Genomic DNA, 27,411 nt, shown 5'->3' with positions numbered 1-27,411 from the left:
AAATTATGCATCAAGTGGAATTTTCAGGTGTCATTTATCTGTAACTTTGAGATAAAATCAAGAGGCTCTAAAAGTGAGATTTTTTTTTTTTTAAAGCGGTGCCCTTACCCTCAATGATTACAAGCAAAGGGTCCTCAATGATATGAGCAAGTGTAGCCCCCTCACTGGTGAATAAGACTCTTAATTTAAGAGCTCTTCCCACCCCCACAACACCCCCCTCCCTTTAGTGTTATGCTCTTTGCTAGTTGTCAGTGGAAATTAGTATTGAAACGTCTTTCCCAAAGACCATCGACAATTAAAGTAAAAGGTTGAGGTTGCTGGAATCTCAAGATTTTGCTAAGGGTACAATGCCTCTCTTAAATGAGGTATTTTACTGTCCAGACTGTTCTGCAACAGTCGGACGCTTCTAAGAAGAAGCTGTTGAGCAAAAAAAAAATACAACATGTAAATAAAACCCTTTGAGAGCGCTGAATATTTGACCGAACGAGACACTTTGACGTCGCTGCTGTATGAGCAGGTTGCCTCCGAGGTTAGGTTTAAGGAAAGGAGAGAATAGGGAGAGTCGACTCTCTGGAGAACAAGCGCGGGAGGTGCTGAATGGAGAGGGATGTGCCTGACACCAAACACGCCCGGCAGGATAACATTAGCTCCTCAAAGGTAGCCAAGTTCCCAGCCTTGACCAGTGCGAGGGACTAGCCACAGATTATCGTGTGCAGTTTGAACAGATCAAGCTACAAGCTGACTGGGTGGTCTTTCGCCACAACTCTGCCTTAAAGAGGACGCGCAAACAAACAGCATCGGAAAGCATCAGAAAGGAAGAACATGGGATATTTCATTTTTAAAGCGTTTGCATCCGGTTAGGTGAACCATAACATGGACATAGGCACAGCATAAAGACAATGTCAGTTCCCACAGTCCTTGTGCTGTGTGAAAGCATGTAGTGTATCATCGCCCTTCTGGGGCTGACTAATTTCAGAGGCATTTACCAGCCTCTTTCATGTCCCCCACCTCCAGGCTCTCCTCTATCAGCAGCACTCATTAGCCTTTGTTACTTTCCCCCCTCTTTTTTGTTCATTAAGATGTGCTAATTATTCACCTCCATATTTTAAAAACCCTCCTGATTACCAACAGGCAATTAACATTTGATGAGAATGATGACTGTTAGTGTGACACATATATTAAAGAATAAATAGGAAAGAAATACAAAAGATGGGGGGGGGGGGGGGAATAGGCATATAAGGTAGCTTTAACGTTTGATTTTACTCATGTGCGCTACTAAATCTGAGTCACTGTGGCAGCATCGATGGGCTAATTGCCCTGAAGAGGCAGAAATGTTGCAGTAATCAGAAAGTAGGAGGCGTAAGCTGCTGCGTATTAGAGGGCCAACAGAAATGCATGCACTGACCTGGATCTGCTGCTGAAGGAGGTTGATTTTGTGCTGCTGCTGCAGAAGCTGCTGTTGTTGTCGTGCAATCTGGTTGAAAACAGAAGCAAAAGGAGAAAATTAAATAATCCCCCAAACTGAGATAAATGAGGAGCGGAACCCATCGCTGAATACTTGTGTACTCCTCTTGATAACATTTTAGTGTAAACTGTGATTCAGGTCAGTTTCTGTGCTGTAAATTGCATTACATTTCAAAGATATTTATACCCCTTGGAGTTTTTCAGGTTTTTGTCGCTTTACAACTGCATATTTTATCCAATGCAACTCTATGTGGCATCAAATAATGGGGAACAGGAAAAGCCAGCTTTGCTTATTTTTTTATTCACAAACAAATTTTTTTTTAAATGTGTTCATTATTGTTACTATTATTTTGGCACTTTACAAATCTGGTGTTTATTACGGAAGATTGGCAGATTGAAGTATTGACATTTTTTTACTATTTCATGTTTAAAAGAAATCCACAAGAAATCACATTTTAAGCTGCATACCAAACACCTGGTTGAACGAGGTGCTCTGGTCAATGAAAAAAAAAAAACAACAACTTTGCAAGCTTAGGGCTAAGGGCTCTGTATGGAAGAAAACCAACCCTGCAAATCCTCCTAAACAAACACAATCCTCAAGGTGAAACACGGTGGTGGCAGAGTCATGCAGTAAGAAAGGATTTTTTTCAGCAGGGACACAGAAACTGTTTTTTTCTGAATTGCACAAACACTCTAGGATCAGGAGTCCAACAACCCCAAAGCGCTTTACACTACAATCAGTCAGTCATTTATCCATTCACACGCTATTGGTGGTGAGCTATGTTAGTAGCCACAGCAAATTGGGGGAAGTGTCTTGCATGTATGTATGTATGTATGTATGTGTAAAATGCAGTTATTCAAAAAGGGGGCTTGGCTGTTTCTTAGCTACGTTTGAGGAAAAATCGTACGCTCTACCTTTAATGTTTTTTTTATGTTCTTTTTCAAGGTTGTACATGTACACAGCACACTGCAAAAATGTTTGAAAAGCCTTTGCCATTTCGCTTCTGCTTCACAATATTGCAGAACTTTGTGTCGGTCTCTTTTGGAAAAACCCTGATGAAATACACTGCTGTTTAAAGTTGTAACGTGACATTTAAATATTCGCACGAGACCCTATGTGCTGAGATCCCAGGATGCTGATGGCCACTAAAGCAAGCATATTACTTGGAAGAAAGAAGCACATTGGTACTGGAAGACTCTCTCCTTTTGAACATGACAAACCATTTGGTTTGCTTCTGAATAAATGTCAAATGGCCTGCGCAGAAAAGCAGAGTGCGCATTTGTGTATGAGTGGTATGAATGATTTACAGGACAGACAAGCATGGGTTATGATGGAGATCCCCCGGTGTAGGTGGAGTGTGACTGATGGAGGTCCCTGCTGCCCCTGTGCGAAGCGAGGCCTCACCGCAATCTTTCTCATCTGAGCGCCCACCTCCATCTACGCGCTCACTCCAGTGAGCATGACAACTGGGTTTTAAGTGTCATTTAATTTTCAATTTTATGTATAATTACAAAGTGTTCTCTGTAAGATATCTGCCTGCTGCAAATGTGTCAAGATTAATTTGTGCTGGCTTCCTCACGAGTGTCAACAGTTAATTACTGTGTTGTATCGTGATGGCTTGATGACATTCTAGCTCTCAGTGGGCTCTCCCTGTCTCCGCCCCGTACATCCCCAAATTTGTTAATACGCCTCCGTCTTAAAATAAAATCAAATGCGTGGCTCGGTCGTGAGCCGCCTTGGATCCTGTGCGGTCTGCAGATGACCATTATTGATTAAAAAAATAAAATCAATACTGTTAATGTATTATTAGTGTACTATAACCAAATGTATCATTCCCAAAGGTATATGGTACGCCTCTTCATTTACCACAGGACAGTTTGAGAGTGTGCTGAGAAAACTCTGAGTGAACTCCTTGCTGATAATTGACTCATAGCCATTAGAGTGGCTGGTGATAATAAAAGTGTCGCCCGTGTGGATAGTTAGTGTCCTTATTTCTTCCCAGACATTAACACACTTCATGGCTTGTGCTAATTTGCTGATTTGTACAATATGGCTCATTGGCCAGATTTGTGCTGCAAATCTAATGCCTGGCTTGTTATAATAGGAGACAATTTATAAGATATGGAGGACTTCCGTGTTTAATATAATGTTTAATTCACACATTGCCACGCATTTGTTAGCACAAGTCATAATAACGTGTTTTTTTTTCCCCTGCCACAGCACAAACGAGGGTGAGAGAGCATGACTGAAATATCAGAGGAAATATTGAGTGTAACATCTCTTAAACGTCCTATCATTCGGCATTCCGAGATTTTATTGGCACACCTCAGGCATGAAAAACAGGATCTAAGTGACAATTTGTTACAAATGGATTTAATGAGGTTTATTACAGAGGCACGGAGGGTAATAGAATAAACAATATTGGAGGAGGAATGACAGTGTGTGTTGTAAATAACAAGGATAAAATGTTGACAGTAAACAGGCTGTTAACCGAGATGCAGACGAAGAGGAGAGAGTGATTACATCCCAGGATGTGCAAAAGAAGGAAGATGGGACGCAGTTACCTGCTCCTGCTGCTGTCGAGCCAACTCCATTTGCTGCCTCTGTTTTTCCATCTGTGAAGCAGCGAGCTTCTTCTGCTCATCGTGGGCAGCCAGGAGCTGCTCTCGCAGGCTGATCAGCTGGGAGATCATCGTGGAGAGCTGGTGTTCCTTTTCTGCCAGACCCTCTGGGGTTCCTGTGAAGAGCAGGAGAGGGCAAGGTCAGAGAGGCAGTGATTAAACGCGAGATAATTGTGATGCAGCCCTGCAAAACAAATCAAGAACATTGAAAAGGGGGAGGCTTCAACCAGGGCCAGCATAAAGCATAAACAAATTAAGCAGCTGCCTGGAGGCCTTCACACCAGCGGGTTACCCCCAACAGCACCAAAACGATCACAGAAGTCAGGTTTACGCATGTGAATAACACATCAGCGTTATTCACCAGTATGTACCAGGAGCATCCTTTCCAAATTCATACCAACTCAAGGACAAACACGTTTGTGACGTAAGCGCAAGTAGAGCAGCTGTGATGAGATGCAATTTTTGGACAAAATATGAATGCATCAGTTCATAAATGTTTGTATCACAAAAATCTGTGTAAATCTCATAGGAGAGGAAAGTTATGCTGTAAAAGTACTGCTGTAACATTCTTCTTTTATTGAAATTGCTGAGGTGCGGCAGCATCATGTTGGCAGCGGTGACTCCTACGCTTTGGGATGAGAACTGCAGTGGGTGAGCTAAAAATAAACACTGATCGTGCGGTTTGACAAATTTATCTTAAGAAACAACCTTTTTGAAACATTTAGAATTACCAAAAGGCACTCTGCTGTTATTCTTGAACTTTTTTCAAACTCTTTTTAATAAAGTTCTCACCAAAGCTCATCTATTTTAACATTTTAAGTGTTATTTTTAACAATGCGGCACATTTTCGCATTCTGCGACTGTTACATTGTTTACATAATATAAAAACCTTGTGTAAAATGAAGTTACTTTTAATTCAATAATTCTAGTATTTATTTCTGAAAAACACCGGGTCACTGAAACGCCGAAGCATTTGTTACATGGCAGATTCTTCCTAATCCACTGATGCCTATTGCACTGTAATTGTAATGCGATGGATTAAAAATAAAAAAATAAAAATTAATATTGTGGTGCAGCCTATTTCGTTGGTTTAAAGGCCATGATACCCAACCCTCACGTATATATCATCCGAGGTGACATAACATAATTCATGATAATGAGCTGTATTAAGCAATAGTAGTTAGAAGGTTCCCCGAATCAATCTCTATTTTGGGCCCCATTAAATCCTGAGCTGGCTCTGGTTATAACTTGGAAACCAGTCACAGACTTTTGGAAGAAAGGCTGCAAAGGGGGCCTGAGTTATTTACTGCTAAATTTAGAAAAGTAGTCATGCTGGACAAGCCAATCATCACATTGTGTCATTGTAGTGTACACAATATTAAATACAAAGAGAACCACACAGGAAGGAACCAACTGCAGCGAATTCACTAGAAACTGTTAAGGTCACACACAGCCTGGAGTTGACGAGTTTGCGGTGGCTTGTTTTCACAGCTTTCAGAAGAAAAAGAGAAGGAATTGTTACCGGCGCACAGACAAAGAGCCGCAGGGAGCTGTCAAAACGGGGGTGGCACTTGTGTCAGACTTCCAGGGGTTATTATAGAGAAGGTGTTAAGAGTCACTGTTTGCACTGGCCTCCAAAACCACACAGGTTTTAGACGAGGCGGCAATCGCACAAACAGAGTGGAGTAGAGGGGCTGGATAGCACAAACTTGTCAAAACAGCATGACTGGATCCTGTGTTTGGTGAACCAAACAGAATGTGACAATCGATTCAGAAATACTTTTGATCAACACACCAACGTCTGGCGTGGATGATTAACAAAACAAGAAAAGAAATCTCTTTAAATCTCTCTACGGCATCACGGCCACTGTGTGAGTGAAAACTCTCTCTCCAACCCCCCCCCCCACCCCCCTCTCTCGTCGCCTAATCAATGCTAAGTGATCCTACCATTGACTAACACAGCCAACATAATTGCCAGTGAGAGGCTAGACAGTAACTCACCCTCTTCCTCCTGCACTCCTGTGTGACAAACTGAACTTGGGAAACATGCAACAACAAAAAAAAAGGAGACAAAAGGAAAACAGAGACAGAGAGACGGTCTTAGAGCGACAAAGAAAGCAGCCCAGAGACCCGGATGACAGTCCAGCAAGGTCTGGCCACGGGCCAGCAGGAAGCTGAATTCTTCCTCGGGTGTCTTCCCCTCGTCTCTGACCACATCTGTCTTGAGTTTCTCCGAGAGCTCCCGGGGGCCCTCTCCACTCGAACTATTTTAATTTGACTAAACACCTGATTTATTTTATCTCTCCGATGAGGAAAGCCGTTTGTCTTAATAGGGCCTGTCAACCTCCAGAACCCATTCAGGGCAATTTACTGGCAGGCTTGTCTGAACCTCAGTTTGCCCCACTCTGCCTCCGTTGCCTGCTGCAACAGAAGAGAGCTGCAATTCTCCATTTATAACGGGGGGGAGAAAAAAAAAGGGACCTAAAAGCAGCCATTCATCGGACTTGTGTGCTGTTTCCAAGGCCTGAATTGGCTTCTTATTCGCCAGACTATGCTTGTAGTGAATGGCTTATCTGTAAAATTGATACAATCAGCACCAATTTTTATTAACCTTTGGCTGTGTCCATGATGGAGCCGCCGTTTACAGGTACCCAACAAGACACATTAGGCGATGTCACAATAAATCGCCGGCAATGATACGGCAGGTAGAAGGAGGGCGAGCACATGCACACCAAAAAAAAAAAAAAAAAGAAAGGAAAGAAAGAAAAACATCATCCAGATAAAGCTGCTTGAGGTAAGAGAGGACTGAGCTTCCAGCACAATGTGTTCGGACATTAACCTGTCCTCTCTTGCTGCTTAATTACATTTATCTGAAGTTAGGATATGATGGAAAATGAATGGGCGAAAGTAATGCCGCAATATACATATAAATATATATATGTGGAGAAGCTGTTTAGTCTTATAATTTGCGAGGGGGGGGGTTGTTAAAGATCGAAGGGTATACCCTCAGACTGGGGTGCGCCTCATCTTGCCCAGACACCATAAGAATGCTAACAGAGGGTCCATTGTTTTGATCTTTAGCTGAGCTGTGGGAAGCTTGAAGCATCCTCTCAACTTTATGCTTTTTGTATTTTATCCCCAGATAAATACGTTTTTTTCTCTCTCTCTTATGCTGTCTATAACAATGTCGTAAACACCTCCAAGACTTCAAAAATTGCTTCAAATTTGTGGTAAATTTTCAAGCTATTCTAAAAACCTGGCAACCCTTGGAGAATTTCTACACAGCTGGACTTAAAATCAAATGCATGTGCCGCTCTTTCTTTTTGTTGTTGACCGGCTTGTGTTAAAATCTCTTTCTTCCTGCTTTAAATTATGGATCGGCTTTAAAATGCAGATAAAACTTTTATTGGGCGGTACTGAAGAGAGTCGTGGTCTGCGTCTGACCAGCCCGCTGACAAAACAGGCCGTTTTCCTACATATTGCATGGCTTTTAACAGCGGTGGGGCCGGGGTCTGCCTGTTAACATGTCTCCTCACATTGCACTTCCAATGGCAGACAGACAGCGCAGAGATGCTTTGGCGCAACAAAACCCCAGCGGCCAGGCCAGACCTAACGTGTTGTGACATCCCCCCCTTGGTAGACGGACTGAGGCCCTGTAGGATGATACTACCCCGAAACAGAACCCCGGAGTGAGTGGTCAAACGGCGCCACCACTTTTCCCGGTGTTTTATTGGGTGTACTTCAAAAAAAAATTGTGGACGGATTCATAGAAGGCAGGAAGCAGTCATGTTGTGCAGTTCCAGCCCATTCAGCATTCACCTTTTGAGGCTCCTGTCTTCTCTAAATGTCATAAAAGTAGGACAGAAAACATCAACGAGTGACTAAATAAATGATAAGAGAAAAAACCAAGCAGAACCACGGTTGCTTGGTTAGGGACGGGGGTATTTGCGCCTTTGGGTCTGTGGATAAAAGGCACTTTGTAGGGGTGCGATTTGTTTTGTCCAATACCCACATCTTCCTCTGTCTTGGCTCCCTCCTCTCTGCTCTAATCAAGCAGTCTCTAATTTAGGTTCCAAGTCCAGTACCGGAGCAAAAGAAGGAGGCTTGTTACTTTGAAGAGTCTCGAGTGAATAACACAGATAAAAGATGCAGGCACAAAAAAAAAAAGAAGAAGAAGAAGAAGAAAAGCAAGGGAGGGCGAGGGCAAAAAGGGGGAAAATCACAAGGCACCCTATTCTCTCCCCTTCCTTTGGTCCAGACAGCTGAGCCATTATGACCCGATCTGAATTGAGTTTTTTTAGCAGCAGAAGACTGGATTTCCTTTGTCTTCCCACCAGCCAGCTATTGTGGGATACTTCCATATGCAGCGAGCCAATCCTAAGTAAATTAGGACTTTTCCAAATGCAGCAATTGTACAAATCTGTGACCAAATACACCGCACATAGCTTGAATGCCATGCGTGCTGAGGCTCCTCGTTTTTTTTTTTTTCATTATTATTATTTTATTTTTTTTTTGCTCTTTGCCAAAAACGTGTTTGAACGCACACTTCTGCCGTCAATAAAACGTACAGGTCTCTGAATAAATGCATTTGTGTGAGAACTCGGCAGTCACCTGACCCTTTGTCCATAGTTCTTGCAGCAAACACAAAGAAGTCAATTGAGCCACTGCAAGCTGCATCTGTTGGCACCTTCTATAGCTTTCAAAGCCTTTTTTTTTTCCTCCCCACAGACCTCGTTTAATGACTGCAACTTTAACGAAATCACACGACTGCACTGATTGTATCAAAATCTCATCTTTTTCTTTTCTTTGAGGGATGTGCATTGGTAGAGAACCTTTTAAAAAAAATTGCTTCTTTTTTTACATCCCTTCCCTTGCTACATGGCCGTATCTGTTTCCAGTACTGTGGTGTTAACATGCCTCTGTGTCCTACAACCAAGACAATATGAGCAACAGCTGTTTTACCTGGCTTGCTGCCTCTGTTATAATACAAAGGCTGTAAATCTTGCCAATAAAACCTCATTAACAAGCAGAAGTGGTGACTCACAGGACTTACTCCCAGGCTGTGTGCTTGTCTACTGTACAATCACAGGTCACTTTATTAGGTACACCTGTTCAGTTGCTTAGTAACATAGCAGCCGCTCAATACGTTTAGGCGTGTAGTCGTGGTAAAGGGGTCTTGCTGAAGTTCAAACTGAGTGTCAGAAAGGTTAGGAAAGAGGGTTTTGGTGATTTAAGTGGTCTGAGTGTTTCTGAAACTGCTGATCCACTGAGAGTTTTATGCACGGCCATCTTTTCGGGTTCCCAGAAAATGAGACAAAAAAAGAGAGCATATCTAGCTGACTGTAGCTGAGTCAAAATACCTGGTTGATGTCAAAGGTTAGAAAATAATGGGAAGAGGAGTCTGATTAAAAGGCAACGCCAGCTCAACCGTCCGCTCTTTACAAACAAGGTATGTAAGAAAAAAAAAATCATGTCTGAAAACACTCAGGAGATTCACATCAACAAACAAATCTCTAGCAACTGAGGGTCGCTGTCCAACCGCAAAAATGCATCCAACACCTTACTGAATTTATGCCGTGAAAAATTAGAATTAGAAGATCTGGCCAGTGAGTCTATGCACACATGTGCTTGTTGGCAGGCTCTCACTGATCTGATCAGTAATATAATTAAAACCACTTAACCTGACATAAATCTGAATATTTTAGGCTCTTTGCTGCTTCACTGTGTTACCTGTTCGTCCCCAGTTGTTGAAAATACGTTTTCTTGTTGGTACTTGGAGTGGTTGTTAATATACGGACACTTCTGCTGGTCGTTGCCGCGTGCTGATGGAGACTAATATTTTGATGATGGAGGAAGCTTTGCTCTACAGTATAATTATGCTAATGTAATAGCTCCGGCACTTAACTGTCTATCCGTGACACTGGACCAGGTACTTCATCAAAGACAAGATACAGGCTTGACCTAAGCACATTACGCCACAGGCAATGCAATGACCCTAATATTCATATTGCAAAAAAGAGAAAGGAAAAAGAAAAACTAAATACAAAAACTTTTCCCTGCTCCTTCTATAGTTAAATAAATGCATACACGACTCTTGATCACACAAAGACAAATCAGTCATTCTGACACAACGGAATATCTTGTACAGTGTGAATGCAACATACACCGGTGACAGATAATTGATATGTAAAACAGGTTTTCTCTATAAAAGTCTTTCTATTTATCCCTCACAGCCTTTATGATGAGAAATCTGACCTCTGTCCCCTGAAAATAGAGAGAGAATGCTCAGTTTTCAAGGTCCCGCTCGCATAAAAGCCTGTCAAACAGTGATCAAGGCAAAGGCTTACTATCTGCAAATCTGTGGAAGTGAATTAGGAGCTAGATGTTATCTTGTTCTTTTCAACGAGCATTTATTCACAGGTCCAGCAAAACCTGATAAATTCATCAGAAGGTGCTTGTTTCCCATGTCGTGTGCAGAGGAGATTTAGTCAGAGTCTTTCAAGCAGTTGTCTTTGTTGAATAAGTGTATCAACAATGTCTGTGGTTTGAATTTAATCCTGATCATTAGATCGAAAGAGGAGAAATAACAGAAAGTTCAAGCAACTGTGACCAGAATATTTATGCACTTTGGCCAGGCGGAATCCACATTAGCACCTGCATAGTTGTTCAAGCATCTAATGAGACTTTTCTTTAGATGAATCTATGGATCTTTGTCTTTTTTCTATTACGCTAAGACCCTCTGGCCTTGCGAGGTGAACATTCTTCCTTAGAGGAGTAATCTCAAAGTGCCAGGAGAGCAACTTAAATATCATAGAGATGTGTGAATCAGCTTTAGAAGGAGAAAAACAGCGGTTAACCTTCTGGCTGGTGAAGCAAGAATAGAGAAACATTCTTGCACCAACTCGGTTTGGCAACAATCATGAAGTCTGGTCATGAATTACAGAAAAAGGAAAATGTTTAATTTTTTTCAAACGATAAAATATTATTTGAAACCCTAACCCTTGACCCTTACAGACAGGGAGATTAAAGGTAAAATAGGAAGGTATAAAAGCAGTTTGTTTGCAGTAGTATGTATGAAAATTAATAGTACCGATGAAATGAATGAATAGCTTTAAGCAAATGGAGGTCAGAATTTCTTTTTGCTGCAAGAAGACGACCTTTCTATAAGAATTGAAGGTTGTGCGCATACATTGAAAAGGCCTGTGTAAGTTATTTACAGTAGTCTGAAGTGCTCCGGAAATGTGGCACATATTTTTTCCTTTTTGCTGCAAATATATAATTACTGAAACATAAAATCTATCCATCCCTCCATCCATTTATCCATCCATCTATCCCTCCATCCATCCATCCATCCATCCATCCTTTGCAAGGGATATCCTCTGGTACGTTAGGATCCAAAGGTCTCTCTAAGTGAACACGCTGCATCAAACCAATGAATTATGCCCCTGTTTTACATGTATACAAACATATGGGGGCATAGCACTATCCTTTTTTTTTTACCTTCATTGCCACAAACTAAATTCCTCAATTCATTAGAGGAGAAAAACACACAGTCTAACACTCCCATGCATTCATCTGGCAAATGTGGCCTGAGGAATAATGATTTACTGTGGCTCATATTTCACCTGAGTGCACAGGCCAAACAGTTGACTGAAGTGTTGTAGAGAAAATGCTAACTGAAGCATTTTTTTTTTTTTTTTTTTTTTTTTGACTGGCGCTACCGGACAGATACAGTTTTGTGCTGTTTGTGTGAATGTTTTCTTTCATATGTTTGAGTAGATATACTAAACGCAATACAGTGTGTAGATAAAATACAGAAACTATTTATAATCCATTCTTTAAAATATGTGTTTCTCTAAAGTGTAGGCGAGTTCGCTATTACGCCGCATCTGCGCCCATTAAGAATTAAGAACTAACGCGAATAACATTTTTTTGAAGTGAGACCTCCAGACAATGCAGGCTCTGTGTCCACACAGTGGACTCCTTTCTGTCTGAGCAGCAGTGTGGCCAGTGCAGGTAGGGCCAGCAGCAAATCCGTCTCGGCAGCCACCCTGCCCTGCCCTCTGTTCTCCTCCTAAAGAGCTTCCACTTATCTGCCCGCCGCAGGGCTGTCTGCGCGCGCCCGACCACTGTCATGTAGAAACCATTCTCTAATTGATTGTGACAGCACAGGAGCCTTGATTTTTCTGCTTCAGAATTCGAGCTGCCATTGCAACGTTGCAGGGTAAAGTGTTGAGCGCTTTTATTTTCTCTCCTATTCTTTTTTTCTTTCTTTTTTTTTTTTACAAATTCAAAGGAAATTTATATAGTTCATTTTTAAAACTACAAATGTCCCCTTAGTTTGTGAAAATGCTTGAGCAGGATGTGTGCTCATGCTTTTTTTTTTTTTTTTTTATAAAAGTGAGGGCAGTAAGCTGGCACTCAGCAGGGAAACTTAAACAGCTCCGTCGAGTATGAATTTCAAGCGTGGAACAGACGGGACACTTATCTCCTACTGGACACTGGATTTGTATACATTTCACACAGCATGCACCTTATTTATTATAAATGCCCTACTGTGCTATAATGGGGGGTGATATATTTATATTTATATACATATAAATGTTGCATCTAAGCACCCACATCTGAACTCTTTTTTCTTGGCCTACTTCTTTTCGAGCCCTCGATCCACCTTGCCGTCTATTATCACTTTGTGTGGTTTGGAGCCCTTCCAGCCAGCCTCCCTTTTCTTCCTTTGTGGTTTTGTTCAGGAGATTTCATCGTTCCTGCAGATTGACAGCTAAGCTCAGGTATGAAAACAAACAGTTGAAAAGAAATCCGCTACTAATGCTCCCTCACAAACGTTCCTTTGCCCGGTCCTACTGATACTAAGCTTCAGCAGCTTGCGAGAAAAAGGCAGATGGAGATTTGAAATCATTAACCCTCAGTAGCACAATCCTACGTGTCTGCCTTAAGCGCAGGATCACGCCGCTTGTTTTTGTACCAACTCTAAACGGCAAAAAAAAAAAAAAAAAGCAGCACATTTTGCAGTGATACACCCACACAACAATAAGCTATAATTATACCTCTGTCATCTCTAAGAGGTAAATGGTTGGGTTAGCAGAGCTCAAGAAGCAATCTCTGATGCCGCTGATACAATTGTCGTGTATTGTTTTGTTTACTGTACGTGCGTGTTCACCTCAACAGAACAAAGCATCCGGGGCATGTCGGAACAAAGCTGCACTGAAAGAATGTCTCTCTTTCCACGTGCAAAAAAAAAAAAAAGCCCTGGGTCAAATTCTATCACACTAATCGATTTTCATTTTGACTTTGTCTTCCGAGAACTGTGCTACCACTGCTGTTTTCATACCAGCCGGATTTCGTCGCGCCCTTTTGACAAAAGCGCAATTACTCGGCACAATTACTTTCAAGGTTTTGATGGAACACTGTCAGACGGGAGCCTAAAAGGTGCCCTGCATAATAGGCTGAGGAATCACAGAGCGATATGCAGAGAAGATACAAGGCCACTCTGCCGATGGGCACTGTTACATGTCAGCCTGTATTTTCTACTATCTTCTATTCATTTTAAAACCTACAGGCATGTTTGCCTTTTAAACTCATTTTAACCTAACAATTAATGGAACCTCTGATTCATCATAACACTTTAGATCTTAATCATAAGGTGTTTTCTGCTTGGTACCTTTGTTTGTGTTTTAATTAGGCAGACCTTGTGCATCTCCAACCCTGGGCTTCTTTTTAATTGCCCGTATTTACATCAGGCAGACATCAAACGCGGAGAGAGAGACATTTGTAAGGGTGAGCACAAAGCAGCCCTTTGAAATGTCTACAGTCATATGAAATGGCATGCTAATTAAAAATCTAAGGCTGCCTCTGTGATAGGAGAAGCATTTATATTTGTAACTGCAGTGTATAGACTGTCTCCATAACTCATCAACACACAGAGGGCATAGTGTTTATTATCAGGCTCCCTACCTGTTTACAGACCACCGAGTAACCTTCCCATTCCCATTCATCAAACAGCAGAAATGCCCTGCCTGTAATTTAACACCAAATTTCAAAAGGCTAAATCATTTTAAACATTTTACACTGTGCTCTTTGATCTGCTCTGGCGTACAGTGCACTGGCACGGATACAATGAATTGAGTTTACCGAGCCATAAACCAAATAATTGCAAACAAATATATATAATTATGTCTGCCAAATTGCATAATAATAAGAAAGAACATGTATACTACTCTCTTTAAAATCAGATGTTTTTGCGCCTGATGATAAACTTCGGTTCATTGACAAAATGTGAGATTTTGGAAACACGCCTGTGGATTTCATTTAAAACAACACCTCAGACATGCTGCTTAGTTGTGTTGCGTCATTTGAAAATCCCGGGAAAGTAGCCAAGAAATGAGGAAAGGAGTTGTGGACCTCCGCAAGAAAATGTAAATTATGTTTAAATCTTTCTTTTGGAATATGAGTCATTTGCCTTATAACACATGGGTAATGCTCCTCTTGTCACAAACTGCGTTAAATGATAAGTTAATCTGTCATGCATAAGGTCAACACCTGTGCTCTTTCCTTGAGTGATCTTTGTAAAAAAAACAAAAAAAAAAAAAAAAAACACACATCGGGTTGGCATTGGTGAGCAATAAATTTAATAATTTATTGTTTAGAAAAACAAAATAAAACAAAACGCGGCGGGTTTTCGTATAAAGAACCTGACGGGCAGGAGCCAGTGACAGCCTGGTGCTATCACCCAGCTGGTTTTTTACTTTCCTGTTCAACATAAACATGCCTGCTCTCAGTAACAGTCAGTGCTAAGGAGTAAGCAGGAGCCCTGCCCATCCTCAGCCCACCTTCAGCTCACCCTGTCATAAACAGAAATTTTGGGGGAGTGCTGGGCTGCTTTGCTGCGGTGCGCTCAACACGCCGCGCAGGGCGTTCACTGTTAACAGTCGAGACATTCCACTCTAACACGAGTTCCCGAGGAGACGGCTGTTCGCATCTCCATACCGTCTACTCTCCCGTGCTATCTGAGTCTCGTCTCTTTTCCCCTCAGCTTAACTGTGCTCTGTTTACATGAAGCGCACTTTGGGTTCAACAGTTATGGGAGCTGCATGAATGCTCTACATGTGCCAGAGCAGAGCAAGATGCATTTATGTCTTTTTTTTTTTTTTTTTTTTTTTTTCGGAAGGTGGTGGGGTTTGTATGAACTGGAGATCAGGTTGTTTTAAAGGGGCTGGAATTTTTGAAGGCCTCAGCATATAGTGGGGCATGTGAATAAAAGTTAAGGGAGGACAGAGATCAGTGATAAGGTCAGCCAAAAGCTTTTGTTTTTTTAATTTTATTTTGTGTTCATGTACAGCACTTTGAATCGTCTTGTTACAGAAAGGTGCTTTATAAATAAACTTGCCTTGCCTTTGTTTTATCTCTGACATATGCAATAGTATTCATACATCTTAAAAGCTTTTGCATTTTGTCACATAAGAACCGCAAGCTTTGAACATATTTCACTGGGATTTTATGTGATAGAAAGCCAACAGAGATGAACAAAGTTGTGAAGTGGAGGGGAAATTATACAATGTCTCATTAAGGTTTTACAAAACAAATCTGAAAGCTGGCATGAATTAGTAGTTAGTCTCCCTGAATTATTACCTTTTTAGAACCAAAATTTGGAGCAAAAAATACCGATTGAGTAATTCTTGCCCTGACAGATTGCATGGAGAGTGTCTGTGAACAGCAGGATTTCGGTCTGGATTTTGACCGAGTCTTCCTAATGCCAACCGCAGCTCAATGGGTAAAGAAGTCGACTTGCGATCAATAAGCTGTCGGTTAGACTCCAAGTTCCTCCTGCCACATGTCAATATGCACCTGAGCAATCTGCAAATTAGTGTATGACTGTGTGCCTGTTTGTAAATACAATCGGGTGGATATGGCTCTGCTGTAAGGCCCATTTGCAGTGATCAGTGTTACTATAAAAGTGCTCTATATCTTATAAATACAGTCCATTTACCATCAATGTTTAGCCTTAACATCTGTTGAAAAGTGAGCTTTTGAAAGTTGTGCAAATAAAAATAAACAAATAAAACTACTGTATTTTTTCGGACTATAAGGCACACAAAAAATTAAAGGTGCGCCTTATAATCCGGTGCTCTCTATATAGGATTAAAGGTGTGCTTACTGACCAATTGTATGTGGTAGAGTGCGCTCAAAAATCTGTTAAAATGTGTAAGTACAACTTTGGTAAGCAACAAAGCCACGCCACTCAATGGATATTCGCAGCATTATGGCACACTGTGTCACTGCCTGATCGGACCCCTGAGCTGTCTACAAGAGTGCCTGACTGTAATGTCTGTTCATGTACAGACCTCCACATACTCGGGCGTAGTTCACTCTGTGTAGGTCCGCGCGTACAGATACGTGTACAGCTTCATTTTTACGACTTCTCGGTGGCAAGAAGTCTTTACATGAAATTGTTTTATATGTGACACCGAGCCTGATACACTGAGCTGCTCCAAGCAGGCGGTCGCAACACGTGCCATCACAGTCCCTCTCTGTTCTCACTGACAGGGATGCGGTGGAGGCCTGCTGAAAAAGAAACGCTGAGCTCTAGGTGCTCAGCTAGCTAATCACACATTTTACCATCCATTCCACCGCTTCGTCCCACTGGCAGAAAGTGTAAGAATTGTAGGAATTTGCCACAAGAAATGTAGGCACCAGTACACTCGACTATGAAGGGTAAAATGTAGAAATGCTTCTACGCCGAAGTATGCGGGAGCCTTTAGGCAGCCCACAAACCGGAGTATGCACTAGGAACAATAAACCTAGTGAGGTAATTCTATATAAAAGTTCTGTTTATTTTGGCCTAATGTTAGACACAGGGCAGTGTAGTCCAACTACTCTGTCCTCCCGACAATGACGGATAGCTCTCTTTCTCTAAGGAGAGAGCTGTGTACGTGAAGGAGCGGAGTGATATTACACTCTTGGGAAGAATATTTAGTGCGCCTTATAATCTGGTGCACCTTCTATGTGGACCAAGACACATATAGGCACGTAAATTCACTGTGCACCTTATAATCCCCTGTGTCTTATTGTCTGAAAAAAATGGTATGCATGATTTCCCTCCACTTTACAATTTTGTTCTATGCTTTGTTGTTCTACACTTCAAAAAGGGAACTAGAAGTAAGTAAAATATACTTGAAATTAGTGTATTTGTCCTTGATTTGAGCAGGTAAATAAGATTATCTGTCAATAGAGTAAACATGTGTACCCCTAAAATAAGATAATTAGATATACTGCACTTGAAATAAGATGATGGAGATGTTCCTATTTTAAGAACAAGAATCTTATTCCATTGGCAGAACATTCAAACTTGCCTGCTTAAATCAAGGATAAATTAACACATTTCAAGAAAATGTTACTTTTGACCCATTTTTGCAGTGTATAACTGAGTTTGGTTGTTTTAATGGGACAAAACAGAAGCCTATACAACAAGTTAAATAGGCAACTTTGCTTTGGTGTTTCCTACCTTTAACCTCTGCCAGCAGCTCACTGGTGTTGAGCCTCTCCATCTTCTCTTTCCAGTCTTTAGAAAGAAGCTTCTCCATGCATGATGATTCTGAAAAAAAAAGAAAAACAGCATTTAAACAACATTTTCAGCATTTGAAATATGGATATTTGTTCTAATATAATATGGCACACATCCCTTCGCTTATAAATGGGTATAGACAATGGATGGATCATGGATATAGGATACAGTGTCTGTTTTACACTTCTGTAGATGTTATAAATCTATTCCCCTAACTGTAAAGTCAGGGTATGAGATGAAATAATGGTATTTTATTTGATGGGAAACATTAAAAACGACTGAGCCTGACTGTTAAAAGACGAGCCAAGGGTGGAGGGAGAAAGGAACACGGCATTGTGGTGATAGCATAAGGGCAGAGACGCACATTAAGTGGGAGGCAAGGAGTGAGACTGGGTACGTCCAAATGTTCACATAGCTGCCAATGATGAAAACAATTAACATTTGTCCAGGAGACAATGAATCAGAGGAGGAATGGCTGCAATCTGCCATGCTGTCGCTGGTGTAGCTGATAAAGAACATACCGGGCTGGCTGACCCAGGCCTCCACCATCTTTGCACTGTGCAGGGTTCAGCCTGTTCCCATCAAATACCAGCAGTACGACCGAGGCTCCAACTCTCCACCTTGAGCCACTCCTGTTACAAACTCCCTTCGGTCTGGAGCAGAGCTAGACTCCAAGGAAGTGCAGTATTCCATTATATTTTTCCCTCAAGTATGAACAACTTGTGTTAGATTGGATTCCTAACATTTTATTTTTATTGAGGATTCTGTAACTTTACACCGCACTAATAAAAAAAAAAAGGAACCCTTTTCAATCAGAGAATAACATTCAGTCAATTTTAACTTCTGGCATATTGATCTGGTCAGCTTAGTAGTAGAGCAGGTTGTTAATCAGGGTCAGCTGTTTGCATGTTAACGACTTTAACAACAGGGGCACTAAAAGGAGCACCAATGAGACGACCCCTAAACAGAATATTTTTGCAGGTGGAGATCACAGACAGTTTTTCCTTCCTCATGTTTTTGTCAAAGCTATTCAGTAGTTTTTGCATTTGACCAGGATCAGTGTCACTACTGGTAGTGTGAGGTGATACCTGGATCCTATGGAGCTTGGACAGGCAGCCCAACTCCACCAGGAATGCAGATGAATACATGCCCTTGCCAGAAGGATTGAGCTCTAGGAGAGCTGGACAGGGCCGTTGAAAGTCCTTAACCCACCGACAGGACCGGTATCTGCTCCTTTCTGCAAGGAGGAACAGGATGAGGACTGCCCTACAAAGTGGCCTCCAGTGGGTCTTTGGAGAGAACGTTTCTAATCAGACCATTAGAAACAGACTTCATAAGGGTGGCCTGAGGGCCTGACATCCTCTTGTAGGCCCTGTGCTCACTGTCCGGCACCGTGGAGCTCGACTGGCATTAGCCAGAGAATACTGAAATTGGCAGCTCCACCACCGGTGCCATGTTTTGCTCTGGGGAGGCATATTCATGGAAGGTAACACAGACCTGTACAGGATCAAAAATAGCTCCCTAACTGCCCTTAGGGATCAGGATGAAATCATTTAACCCATTGTTAAACCCTTCACAGGTGAAGTAGATGCTGGATTCCCCCAGTTGTATGATAATGACTGGCCTCAGTTGGTATGATTATGCAGAAAGTTCCTGGAGGATGAAGGAATTGATACCATTGACTGGCCACCATGCTCTCCTAACCTAAATCCAACAGAACCTCTCTGGAACATCATGTTTAGGTCCATCTGAGACCACAAGGTTACACCTTAGACTGTGAGCTCAGCGATGCCCTGAGCAGGATCTGGGAGGAGATAACCCAGGACATTGTCCGCCATCTCTTAAGGACCATGCCCAGACATCGTCAGCTATGCATACAAGCATATGGGGGCCATACAAACCACTGAGTACCATTATGACACATTTCAGCAAACTGGACTAGGTTGGTGAATCAGTTTTTCAGTTTCAATTTCTAGGTGACTTTAGTTTAAGCCCTCTGTGGGTTGAACATTTTAATTTTTATCAAATGATGTGCCATCCTTTTGTTTTACCTCTCCTATATCAGTGAGAATACCCAGCATGATTTGCTTTTTCAATTAAGATCTGATGTGTTTCTAAAGTCTTCATTTATTTATTTATTTATGTATTTATATTATTTTTGGACAGTGCAGTTCCCAGATAGACGTGTTTTCATTTGTGTTACTATAGAGTGCTTTTGAGTTTCCAGATATGAAAGGGGTCCATGTCCTGTTAAAATAACAGCTTTTGTTGATGTAAAAGTATTACACCATGATAAAGTGATAAAACTTTTCCACCTGTAATGTCACATATGCCTTGTGCAGGTCCATGGAAAAACAAACGATTGTTTGTTAAGAGGGCCCATGTAGAAAATAAAAAAAACCTGCAGCAACCTGGTTGCATAGGGGTGCACAACCAAAAGTAAATAGTTTGTTGAATGACCAATTCATCCACCCCGCCTTGCAAAGGTTCCTCCAATCAATCCGATTATGAAGGCTTGTCCACTGTTCTTTTCAGATGAGCTAATGGATTGAGTTCACATTTCAAGAAAATCCAACTAGTCCAGCTGAACTTTATTTATGGTTCACGAGATTCTCCATAAGTCAACACAGGTATGTAGCCAAGAAGATTGAATGCTTGAAACTGATATAAAAGTGTCTAATAATGTGTTAGTTGTGCTGTGATGCGAACAAGTTAAGAAACTTTCTATATTTTTTATTGTAATAAACATCCTTGTGTTTTCACTGAATACCACAAGTTCTACATCCATAAAAACTGGAAAAGTTGTGAAATGATCAATAGTGCCCTTATTTTTTTATGTATTTTTTTTTTTTTTTACATTTTACCCTGGGTGTGTGGATTTTCCCAAGACAAAACGTTTCTGTCCTGCACAAAATCCCAAACTGAAACCAGGAAGAGAGCTGAATCGGGGACCTTTCACATGCAAGATACAGGACTCCTCTAGCCTCACCATTATCATTCTTGACATCAAACACAGGGAAGATTTATTCAGTCGAGGATGTATACAAGTGTTGTTTCCTTTTATCCGTCTGTTACATCTCTTGCCCGCTTCCGCAAAGCAAACAGGGTTGCTCCTCTCTGACAAACATGCAGACTTCAGAGGAACTGGGAGTAACAGGGGGTCAGCAGTTCTCGTGGCCTTGTTTAAGGATGGCTTTTTGGGAGATCAAGCAGAGTCACCGTTTTGTTTGATTGTCCACTTCCTCCATGTATGATGGGGGTCAACGGGACATCTTCAGCTCAGGGTCATTATAACATTACTTCTGCTTTATTGACTTTCCAATTCCCAACTCACAGTTTGTCCCCTTGACCCTGGGAGAGACAGAGAGAGAGAGAGAGAAGCCTGTGTGTCCTGTGTGTGTTAACTCCCAGCGTGGCACAGAGATCACAGATCTTAAAACAGGGGTTAAGGGCAGCGGGAGTAGCAAAGATCAGCCCTTCTTCCCTGCCTCTCACCCGTGAGTGAGATGGCTTTCTCTCCCAGAGCAACAAACCCCTTTCGAACACAGACAGAACAATAACAGAGCTCGGCCGCCTTTTTTTCCTCCCCTTAAAAACAAAAGAAAGGATAAAAGTTTTCGAGCTGCATAAAGAGGGATTAAACAAACACATCAGGCATGTGTTTGTATGCACACACATGCTTCCTCTCTATGCACACACACTTTCATACCAGATGCTCCTCCAGCACTTGATCATTAAGGAATGCACCAACAGTTGGAGATAATGCAGTGCCAGCTCCCATTCTACTCCAGTCCTCCCCCTCCTTTCCACCTCCCTCCCGGGAGAGCCGCCGCTTCCTTGCTCCCTACATCCCCTGCGCCGGGCCAGACACGACCTGTCAAGTCCTCCAGCGGCGAAAGACCACAGCTGGAATGCACTGCTGTCCTCCCTGGGCTTCCACCTGAGCGAGGTGAATAACGACCCCCAGATTAGGCCACAAAATAACTCTCAAAACACCTTTCACTGTTCGACGAGGCGCGGACAAAAACAGGCAACCAAAAAAGGGGCTTGCGGGGAGGAAAAAAAAAGAGCGACTTTTGCGTATGCGCGTTCAAGAAAACCAGCGAGTGAGTCAGAAGTCTGGCTTTTTTCAAGCACAGCCCATTTTCCTGCAAGAAGGCAGATTAATAGAGGGAAAGTTATTTCAGTTGTTAAAATGCATGCCTCTTTTCTCAGGAGAAATTAGCAACGCCAATGGAAACACTGTTCACTGACTGCATGGTAATTGCTGTCAGGTTCTGACAGAGAATAGCAAACGTTGATCCATACTGTATCTGACAGAGAGCAACAGATTATGTCAGATAATGCAATCACTTTTGACTCCTGAGCAAATCTCATTATTTTGACAGCTTTTCCTGAACTTTCCTGAAGCTTTCCTAAAACTTACATTTCGAAGTAGGGCATCACATTCAGAGGAATTAGCTCAAACAACAGAAGAGTCCAGTGAGTTTATTTTTATTTTCCTATGGGGGGTATTAAATCTCTCGCACCCCCACCCTTTCCATTTTTTTTCCCCCTCCCTGTCTCAAGATAAAACGCTCTGTGACTGGGGAGCAGGTCATTCAGCTGGGATGAGAATGGAATGAAAACAATAGGCCTTATCAGACTCTTATTTACATTTTCCCAGCGTCCCTGCAGTAGACAACTTGGCTTGTCACCAAGCCCAGATCGCCCCACTGGACCTGAACCAACTTCCTCCAGCCCCAGCTATTCCAACGGTCCCTGCGGACCCTCGCCTGGCACGGACCCCCTCCGCTCTGCAGCAAGCACAGATAGCAACATACAAGACAAAACTACTAGAGTGTCTGTCCAAGACATGTTCCCATTGAGAGAGGAATGGCTTCTGGACTCCTAAGCCTGTCTGGGTCTCATTGTCTCCTCTCTGGGGCCGGTGCTATGCAAACTGGAAAAATGCCCTGAACCCTTTTTTTTTTTTTTTTTAAGTTTCCAAATGGCACTCAGAAGAAAGTGCATAGCCTTCCCTAATTCAACACTGCCAGATTCAGTACGGTTGCCTCCTATCAGAGCTGCCATCTCTGGTATACAGTGTTCCTATGCAGGCACTTTGCGATCTTCCTGATGTGGGTGAACAGACGCTGTAACTTAGACACCTAGGCCTGAGATAAGTTGGCAAGATTAGACCACTTCTCGCTCATTTTCTTTTTACAGTATTAAAAACAAAGGTAATGAACCTGATAAATGTCAACAAAGGAGCGTTTCCAAGTTGATGTGTGACATAAATTCAGAATCTGCCAGTGAGTGGACCCAGGATGTCGTGCTCAGTGTAAACTAGACAGCAAAGCTACAGTCAGGGGTTAGTTAGCACTATGAGTATTAAAGGGGGATATTTGGTCAAATGCTTGCTCATTGTGTGTAATTTCCTGTCTCATTCTACATCCTCCCACATTTTTATCCCTTACAGAGCACTAATCTTAACCTGATCTAAAGTCATGCGAAAGAAATGCTCACATATAGATGTCAAATCTTTCCTTTGTGTTTGTTTATGTCTGGTACAGAGAGTGATTAAACTACATAATAGACGTCACAGTTTGACACTGGCTTACTCATTTAATAAAAAAACATACAGAAAACTGTATATTCTGCATAAACTGTTTAAAAGTTAGGACAACCCTCTGCTGAATAGCTGGTCTTGGTTGAAATAACTTGGATAGTGAACCTTTAGGGCTATCTGGTCACCAACATGGTGACCAGATAGCCCCCAAGGAACATATGTGGTGCCTACCAGCCCGTTCAAAGAAACAGCACAACCCTCCAGTGAGCTGCAACTAAAATGCTATTTTATTCAGTTGTGCTTCCTTTTTAATCATATCATGTATTTACATAGATTTAAAAATGACAAAGGCTTTAAAAACATATTTATATTAGGTAAAGTTAAGGTGTGCTTGGACTCTTCTAGTTCAAAGGTCAGTGCAGGTAGCCCTTCATATGACGCCGTACTGATGAAGTTTCAAATAGGTTGGGGATCCCTGATTTAGGGTTTCTGGAGACTTCTTTTAAAATCTTGCGGTCTGCTTTCAGGTTGAACTGGTATAGAACTGGTCATGCTGGCATTTTCACTTCAACAGTCAGGAGCGCATCAAGGTAAGCCATCCTTTAAAATCCTGAATAGACATGCAATCATGTGTCCCTGATGTGAGTCCTGTGTCCTGGGAATACATTTTATTTGTGGCCTAATTTATTTCTTGCCGGAAATTCAAATGTGTATTATGTTAAAATAATTAAAGGTCATTTTTTTCAGTTATTGTTGCTTATTTTAATTGAACCCTAACCATAACCCTTGTTGTTAAAATTTATGTCAAATTCTTAAATAGTTAAACATGCCCAAAGAAGAACACACATGCTCTAATTTTACAATTAAATCCCTTTTTGTTGTTATGAGGGAAAGACCTTTTTTTTTCCTGAACTGAGAGCTGGTTGTCTGAAAATGTTGATGACTAAGAATTGAAAATAGAATCAAGTCCATTTGTAGTTCATGTTTTTAAATGATCAGCATAAAAAGCTAATCAAAGTTCAAATCTGTGAATGGAACATCAGATTGACAAATGAACAGTCCAAATTTGATTTAGCCAACCTCAAATTAACGTCTACAGCAAAAGTTCACGATCTACTAATTTCTAAATAATTGTGCTGGCTGAATTGGACTTTTGAAGTCTGGTTTCTCCGCATGTGCACTAAAGCACACTAAAACAGTGCAGAACTGCTTCTTTGGCATTTTTCGCTTTTACTTATCGACGCTTTCGATCTCATAAAGCTTTACTAAATTTGTTGACACAACGCAAACACACCATCATGTTTCCAATGACCGTGACCACTTCAAAGCACAAAAACTGAAAGAAAATGGTTTGTTGCAACACGCAGCACTGGGTGTTTTATTACCCTTGGTTGTCAGCAATGAAAGCGTTTCCACAGACGGCCACCACATTCTGAGCCTCTCTGTGTGCACTGTTCTCCCGGGAGAAAGATGATACTTGTGTTTGAGTGTTTGTTGTGTTGAAAAGCCGTTGGCAGAGAAAAGAGAGCTATCTGAGAGAGTCAACTTAGCCATAAGTCATGGATAAGAGAGTGAAAGACTCCCCCCTTCACCATTGGCCTTGTACAGTATATCAGTTGTCACAGCCTCGAGGGAAAATGTGTAATTAAGAAATCAATGATCAGCTGACACTGACAATATAAATAACTTCCTCTCCACAATGGAGCAGATTGGACAGCGAGGGAAATGGGGGAGCAATTAGCATTAGCAGAAACATGGGGAAGGGAGTTTAAGTTTTGAATGGAAGTTATTTTTTTCCCCGATTTGTACAATATACTTTCAATGTCACTTGAAGCGAAGCTTACATTTAAAAAAAACATTGGAGTTACAAAGTGCATTTGTTAAAACCACAGAAGGTGCACTTACCTAACTAAAATATCGTAATGTATGTGATACCGCTACTTATAGACAATGGAACAGTGAATACATACAAAGAAATCAAAGTAATTAAGCCTATACATTTCATCTTGTGTGAAAAAGTGGTTTGACACAGGGAATATTCATGGTATTGCACCCATGAAGAAGCTGCAAAAGCATAAAAGGACAGTAAAGTACCTAAAATCTCAAAGTATTTGGAAACAAAAAACCTTCTACAATCATCACATGTTAATATCAGCTAGTTTAGTCCCAAATTATGGCTTTTTTTTAACTATAATGCATTCAAACCCAATGCCTGTTCATTGCACAAGACTCCACTGGTCAAAAAAAGAACCTGTGAAAGCTCATTTAAAGTTTTGCTTCAAAACATTTGGACAAGAGAAAAAGTCTGTTCAGACGACACCAGAATTGTACTCTTTAAATGTTATTTAAATGTTATTCCACACACAATGTTTGAAGACGGATCGGCCCATCAGCCTAAAAACACCATGCCAACTGTGAAGTTTGGAGGTGGGAACATCACGATGTGCGACTGTTTTTCAGCATGTTTTATCGGCAGACTTTATATACTCAAAAGGATGAATGGTAAAAGGTACTGAGACTTGATTAGAATCTAAAGATGAAATAATGAAGGATTTGAATGGTCAATTCAATTTGTTGTCTTGAATCTAATTAAAAATCTAATCAAAAAAGCTAAAGATGAGAGTGGATAAAAAAGATCCTAAAAACCTTCAAGCTTTAAAATAGCTTCTTCTTCGGAAAATGACACCTCCATATAACTAGTTTCGATATACAAGAGATGGTGTAAAGAAGTCTGTAGAAAAAGAGGCTTTTCTACAAAATATTACATCAATTTCAGTACGTTTAAAATGTATTCCTAGAGTAAGATAAGATAAGATAGGCTTTTTTGATCTCACAATGAAGAAATTCACTTGCCACATCGGTTCATACAAGAAGGTGCAGAGTAGGAAAGGTGCATTCAGTTATATACAGTGAATCTTCATATATACAATGGATCAAAAAGGATACAAAAAAATACAAAAAAGGAAATAGGAATGGGCAATTGATGTCATATTTACATACATAGTGATCTATATGTATATAAACATATATACATACTTATATATATATACACATATACCTATACACCTACATACATACGTACCTATGCGTATATATGTGCATATACATTGTATACATTTGTACATACATACATACATGTGTACTGACATATGTTCAGGTGGTGATAGCAGCAGAAGTCACTACATCAGGATTGTGGCCCAGTGTATTAATTAGATTATTGCACATTAGTCATTGCACATTGGTTATTACTATTGTGGTTACAGTTATAGTGCAGCATTGTATAGTGTGGTAGCAGCAGGAATGAATGACCTGCGGTAGCGCTCCTTTTTACAAACAGGATGTCTAAGTCTGTCACTAAAGGAGCTGCTCAGCTCCTCTACAGTCTGGTGCAGGGGGTGGAAGGTGTTGTCCATGATGGATGTGAGCTTGGACAACACCCTTTTAGATATAAGTCGACTTTGTTACATAAGTCGACTTTGTTACATGTAACTTAATTTATGAAATAATTTGTTTAAATTGTCTTGTGTGTGTGGATCATTTGGGTTTGTTACCTACATCTGGTGTGTCTTTAAGGTCAATATCTCCATTAAAAATATATTTACCTGGAAAAAGGTTGAGATGGTATACTTTGTTTTCCACACTGTATACTGTCATGCTTAAATAAAAAAATGCACTTTGATTTTATTTAAAAGTGATGAACTTATTAATTCAAAAATATAGCCTAAACATAACTCTAACCCTCAACCATCCTTTTAAAAATGAAACAAAAATGTTTTATGCTTAAATTGTGACATATTTCAGACATAACTCCATCCCAAAAATAAAAGTAAGAAATAAATAAAAGTGTCAGAGTCTTAGTGAGACAATGGCAGGTTAACTTCTGATTCCTCATCCACTCTGAGCTGCGAGGGAAACAAATCAAAAGTCGAGATTGATTAAAAAAAAAAAGAAGAAAATGACTGTGACACACTCCAAGGAGTCCTTTTGAATATCTTAATCACAGGCACACTAAAAACAAGACCCCGTCATCAAACCAAATAAAACATAATAATTACAAGAGGCAGGCAGGGAAGTGAAATCCTGAGAGAAAACATGTTTTTGTCATTCAGCCGGTAGTCCCCGAGACAACAGCTGTTGGATGCTGCAAATACTCCTGAAGTCTCCATAATCACGCTGTTATTGAAGTGAGGACAAA

The 27,411-nt window shown here is 41.1% G+C and overlaps 1 protein-coding gene across 4 annotated transcripts in view; it reads right to left on the bottom strand.

Annotated features, from left to right (window-relative positions):
- The window catches only part of sox6 (SRY-box transcription factor 6), a 155,143-nt gene that overhangs the window by 60,037 nt on the left and 67,695 nt on the right, over positions 1 to 27,411 (bottom strand). For all 4 annotated transcript variants that reach the window (XM_036130774.1, XM_021309570.2, XM_036130775.1 and 1 more), the window contains 3 exons: positions 17,606 to 17,695; positions 4,030 to 4,202; positions 1,406 to 1,474 (listed from right to left, as the gene is read on the bottom strand). In XM_036130774.1, the coding sequence (XP_035986667.1) occupies positions 1,406 to 1,474; positions 4,030 to 4,202; positions 17,606 to 17,695 (332 nt within the window). The remainder of the gene's footprint in view (positions 1 to 1,405; positions 1,475 to 4,029; positions 4,203 to 17,605; positions 17,696 to 27,411) is intronic.

This window comes from Fundulus heteroclitus, unplaced genomic scaffold, assembly GCF_011125445.2.
Source record: "Fundulus heteroclitus isolate FHET01 unplaced genomic scaffold, MU-UCD_Fhet_4.1 scaffold_38, whole genome shotgun sequence".
NCBI classification, from domain to species: Eukaryota; Metazoa; Chordata; class Actinopteri; order Cyprinodontiformes; family Fundulidae; genus Fundulus; species Fundulus heteroclitus.
The sequence above is the reverse complement of the archived record's forward strand: the minus strand, read 5'-3'. Positions and strand labels throughout refer to the sequence as shown.